Source organism: Solanum pennellii, chromosome 4, assembly GCF_001406875.1.
Source record: "Solanum pennellii chromosome 4, SPENNV200".
Taxonomy (NCBI): Eukaryota; Viridiplantae; Streptophyta; class Magnoliopsida; order Solanales; family Solanaceae; genus Solanum; species Solanum pennellii.
This window is the reverse complement of record NC_028640.1, coordinates 73138894-73144844: the sequence shown is the minus strand read 5'-3', so window position 1 is coordinate 73144844 and position 5951 is coordinate 73138894. Positions and strand designations below refer to the sequence as shown.

General features: G+C 25.6%; 1 protein-coding gene across 1 annotated transcript; it reads right to left on the bottom strand.

Moving 5' to 3' along the window:
• Window positions 1-371: 371 nt before the first annotated feature.
• LOC107017136 lies at window positions 372-1802 on the bottom strand. Its single transcript, XM_015217408.2, has one exon. The coding sequence runs from the start codon at window positions 1547-1549 to the stop codon at window positions 806-808; it is 744 nt and encodes a 247-aa protein (XP_015072894.1). The 5' UTR covers window positions 1550-1802; the 3' UTR covers window positions 372-805.
• Between the last annotated feature and the right edge of the window lie 4149 nt (window positions 1803-5951).

Below are 5951 nucleotides of genomic sequence, written 5' to 3'. Positions count from 1 at the left end.
AATCACGTATTTGATCCTTGTGTATTATGACAATGTAGGACTTTATTATTTGTGAAATAATAGTGTAAATCAAATGTTCCAATCATTTGACCTAAAATATAATTGTTGTAAAATAATTTTAAAAATTGACTAATAATAAAGTAAAACTTTTGTTAACTTATGAAATATTCATTGAAATTTGTTACGAGTTATATCTTGCTCGTAGGTATCAAAGAGAGACATGTCGTATTTCAGTTTTAAATTTTACTAATATTTAAAATGATTAATAAAATGGACGAAAATTATAAGATATCATGATTTAAATTTTAACAAAAATAAAATTTAATAAATTAATTAAAGTACACGTAGAATGACTCGATATGAAAAACTAATGGGAAACAAACACCATTTCATTTTACCCTAAAAAAAAAGTTACTACACAATTCTGTTGAACCAGAGCATAGCTTATTGTTAACAAACATAAGTTCTAAAACATCTTATTTACAAATACATGTCAAAAGAGTGACTAAATTTCTAGTTCAACTCAAATGTACAAAATCAGCAAAACAATTTACAATGCAATAAAGTCAACTTAAAAAAAAAACCAAAAATTCACAATTTTCAAGACCCCAATTAAGGATGTGGCCTACGATCAATGAAGTGGTTGAGAATCCTGAGGTGTTCAAAACTCAGCCAAGACAAAACATACTAGGTGATTCTTCCCATCTGGAGTTAGTCAAGATGTACGTAAACTGACTCAGACACCACGATCTCAATAAAAAAAGGGAGAATTTAGAGGATCAAGATAAATTTTTTTCCTTCCCCATCATGACCAACTTTTCCTATGGTCATATTTACCACTTGGTCCATTCATAACACTTGTTGGTGAAATTGGTTCTTCTCTAACAACACTTTTTTCACTAAATCTTCTTATATAATCCTTCTTCGTTTGTGGTTTTCTTGTACTTATACTTGATCTTGAATCTCCCCCTCTAATTGTAGGAATCAAATACCATCCAATTGAAGTACACATTATTGCAAATGACCTTCCATATATAGCCAAAAATACCAATATCAATATTATAGTCAAAGGCAAATAAAACTTAGGCCTCTTCAAATTTTCCAACTTCATTGAATTCCACTTAGAAACACTCTTCTTTATTACCCTCTTTTCCGCGGACTCAGCTTTCCTTTCTTCACAATCTTCGTATACTTCACGAGTCATTTGCTTATTCGTAGACTCTATTTTCTCTTCTTGACAACTCTTTGACGATTTCTTGTCCTTCAATTTGACAATAATAGGCTTAGCATCATTGGAATTCGAAAAAACAAATCGTACGAAGGAGATATCATCAGGAGCAATTTCGGAATAAATTCTTTGTTTCTTGTCTTCAAGATCAGCTAAGAGGGCAGAGAATTTATCAAGTCCTCTATTTGAATATGGATTATTTTTGTTGCTAGACTTAGATAAACTTTTTTTTGATCTTTTTGGAGTTGAACATGGGCTAAAAATTGCCATATCATCATCATCTTGATGATGAAAAGATCCACAAATAAATGGATTAACCATATTGAATAGTAATAATAATACAAAAAATTGGAATTTTTTTGTTGGTTTTGGGAATGGAGAATATTTGTGTTTGTGTAGAATTGTATTTCAAAGGAACCAAAAAAAATGAGATGAAATGAGCTTATTATAAGTGGGAATAAAGAAATAGTCAAATAAAAAATAGAGGACTTTGCAAATAAATTTTTATTTTTAAAAAATTGTTAAGTCTATGTAGAAGCTTCTTTTGAGGACATCGATGATGTTTTGACTTTCATAATTCTTGTGAAAGAGGCAAAGTAATAATACATATGCAAGGAAATTATACTATATATTGATTTGGTCAAGATTTCTCATATTGATTTATAATTCAAGTGACGTTGTTTGATTTGATACAAAAATAATATGATTGAAATTTATTGTTTAAAATAAGTCATAAATTTTTATTTGACTATAAGTTATCTCATTAAGAATGAAATGAATATTTTATTCAATTACGATATGAAAATAATCTTTTGCGATAATGAGCACTTTTTGTAAATGTTCTTAAGTCTATATCGGTATTAGATCTAATAACAATTAACTAATTAATATCAGTAAAAATTTTAGTACTCTTTGTTAATGTGTTTATTTATTACTGCTGAAATTTGTTTTGTTGCAGTAAATGTAGAAAAATATTACCTTTTTTTTAATTGGCTTTAAAAAAAGTGTCACCTAAATGTGTTATGTACTTACTTTGTTTCGATTTGTTTGTCTGATTTATTTTGATATAAATTTAAGAAAATTGAGAAAAGCTTTGAATTTTATGGTCTTAAATTAAAGAGATGTAGAACATATCAATATGCAATTTGATCTTGTGATCTTAAACATATCATATGCGAATATAAATTAAAAAATTGTCAAATAAAAAGAGACATTTTTTCTTTAAACAAACTATAAAAAAAATAAGAGAAATAAATTAAAGGAAGAAAATATTTGCTTTAAAGTTGGGACAGAGCCAAATTTTAAAATTTATGAAGTTTGAGAATTTAGCTATTTTAAATTATTGGTTCTAAAGTTTCGAGAAGCGAAAAAACGTCCTATAAAATATGATGAAATTTCTTTTTTTTTTAATATTCAGTAAATTTCTTTTAAAAAATGCATGATTTGAAATTAAAGTTTTCAATTCTACTTGAAAAATGGTAAATTATACACTTTTATCTCCATTCAAGCTCACAAAGAGATTTTGTGCTCATTTTGTAACTCTTCAATTAAAAGTACTTTTTTGGTTCAAGTAATAAATTTTTACAGTGATGAAATTCATACTGGTAAGGAATTTAATGTTTCTTCTAGATAGTTATTATAATAACTTATCCAAATTAGTACAGCCATATATAGGTTGGGCAGCCTAAATGGTAGTACTAATTAATGAAATTAGGTTGTTAAAAAAAATTATTGGTCCATTTTTGATTTATATATCGCCCTTATTAAATATAAATGATCTTTAATAATATATGTTATTTCACAAAATCAATATATAAATAATACTATTTTTTTTTTAATTTTTTTTTTTAAAAAAAGAAATAATCTTTTTTTAAAAGAAAAAAACAAAAATTGCTGCCTAGGCATGATTTTCTTAAAAAAAAAAAAATTTAAAATGGAATCGCTGCATAGGCAGCGATTTTAACTTTTTTTTTTAAAAAAAAAATCACATTCTGCAAAATCGCTGCAGTGGCAGCGATTTTGCTTTTTCCGGCGGAGGAAATTGCTATTATTCCAGCGATTTTATCGTTTTAGTGAATATAAAATTTTATATACCGTTTTAAAATTTTTGTTAATATTTTATACCCATTAGGCTCCGGACTCCTCTAATATTAATCATATAGAATACTTTAATAATTCCGTATGCATATTTCTTTTTTATCTTTATTTTTATTTTTATTTTTTCATGTAGGTATGCATATGCAGTACTACTAAAAAATCACTACTGTCCCCTCAAATTTCTCACTAAGAAAATATTCGGTAGATATACGATAGATTTTAATTAAAATTTATAAAAAAAAATAAAAAAGTAATGTGTTTGTATATTGTAGGAAAAAAATTTAAGAAGTTTTCATTATTTCACTAAAAAATTATTTCCTCGTGCATTTATCTAGAGAGGTGGTTATGAAAATTGAAAAAAAAAAAGAAGAGAAAAATCTATTTTATAGGATAAATTTCTTATAGATTCGCGATAAGATTGGTTTCTAATATTGATTTTTTTTTAAAAAAATAGAATTCTAATTATAGTCTATTCTTAAAAAAAAAAAAGGGACAAAAATTTACATGTTGGTTGTTATTGCCGTATTGGATTGTTAATTGACTAGTATTTACAATATTTGCTCATTTAGGAAATATAATATTAATGATTCAAACGTTATCCAGAAATTTTTATAAAAAAAAATGACTTGTCTATTTTATCCTTGAATATATTTTGTCTTCAATCAAACGGCACTATAGGTTTTAATAATAAAATTAATAAAGCACATTACAAAGAAAATTCATCAATAGGGGGGAAAACGTGATTTTGAAAATACACACTAAAAATTGACATTTGAAATATGAAATTTGTAGATATCTCAAAATTATTAGTATAACACGGGATTCAACTTTGATTTTTTCTCTTTGATTTGGACCTTATATATACCACTATAACCTTACTTTTGCCTTTTCTTTTAGAGAAGTTTTACGGAGAAAATGACTAGATACGAAGTTTTAAAATAAATTTTATAATTATAAAATAAAAATATATATAGTACATTGAAATGTTACTTAAATTTATGATCTTAAATATATTATGTATAGAAAATTGAAATTAAAAAATTACAGAAAGGTGTTTAAACAAAATTTTAAAAATAAAGCATTTAGGGTGTGTTTAGTATGAATGAAAAATGTTTTTGAGAGGCATCTTTTATTTTTACTAGAGTAGAAAATANATTGTTTTTTCAAAAAAAAAAAGTAATTTAAAATTGGAGGAAAGTTTTGGAAAATGTTTTCCTTAATTTTTGAAGGGAAGTCATTTTCCTTAATTTTTAGGAAAATGAGTTGATTTTGGATAACATTTTTCAAAACTTTTGTGCCAACCAAACACGAGAAAATTGGAAAATATTTTCTGAAAAATGTTTTATTTTATACCAAACACACTCTTAATGTAACATAGATGATGTCAGTAATTTATTTATAGGATTTTCTTCTTGCTTTAATTTTACATGTTCCTTTTGACCAACATCATCAGCACATTATTATGGCACATTATTTGGGGGAAAAGAAGAAGTAAAGATCAACACGTGGATTGATAATGAGCAACCTTGATCGTGGTGCACTGGCGAAAGTGTTTTACACTTTATTGAAAGTTTCGTATTTGACTCTGCATATAGGAAAAATTTTATTGGCCACTCTTGCATAACCTACATTGTGTGATCCGTATTTAATCAAAGCTCCAATTTTATATTATATAAAAATGAAATTATTTAATTTGTATATTAAGTAGGGATTAATTTTTTTGTTTTTTTCGTAAAATTAGGTACTTCGTTCATATTTTAAAATTTCTTAATGAAAATTTTAGCTCAATCTATATCAGGACCAGAGGACCACCAAATTATCTAGAAGCTCTAGTCATGTCTAGTGCATGTGAATGAAACTACTGAAGAGCATCTAATTAATGGAGATGTGATACATTCTAGAAGACAAAATTTTAATTTATTTAACTATCCTACTTATACATTTTATAACGTTTTATATATATATATATATATATATATATATATATATATATATATTATAGAAGTGTTGTTAAGTTGAAGGAACATGAGCTACTTCTTTATTATTTTGCACACTTATTTTTGATATATAAAATAAAATATATAAATATGTGTATATGATTGAAGGAACAATGAGTTGAGAGTAAAATCAATTGTTGACAATTTGGACACAAAATTTTCCTTGGGATTTAGTAAAAATAATTAAGCAACAATATCTGGAAATTATACTATACTTTTATGATATATATGATTAATGAGCTGATTGCATTAAGTATTAGAGGTGAGTTCTTGACGTAGAATTTAAAGAATGATCACATTTCAAAGGAGTATTGTTATTTTAATGTCTCAAACTCATACTTTATAGATCACATGTAATGACGGATCCAAAATTTTTGTTCAAAAATTTGAAAAATAAAAGTATAAACGTGTAAATAAGTCTTTAGAAATGAAATTCTTAAATTTTTTGAATTTGAAACCACTCTCTTAGCACATTTTTAAAATAAAAAATAAAGCTAAAAAAAGCTTGAAAAATAGAATTGATTTTTTTCTTTTTTTTAAAAAATGAACCTAAGGAAAAGGAAAAAAATAAAATGCTGTGACAGGGATTCGAACTGGGGTTGCTTAATTTCAAGGGTCTTGCTATATAT

What these genes read in the sequence shown, in the direction of transcription:
- LOC107017136 (XM_015217408.2), bottom strand. Translation starts at nt 1,549, where the DNA reads ATGGTTAATCCATTTATTTGTGGATCTTTTCATCATCAAGATGATGAT.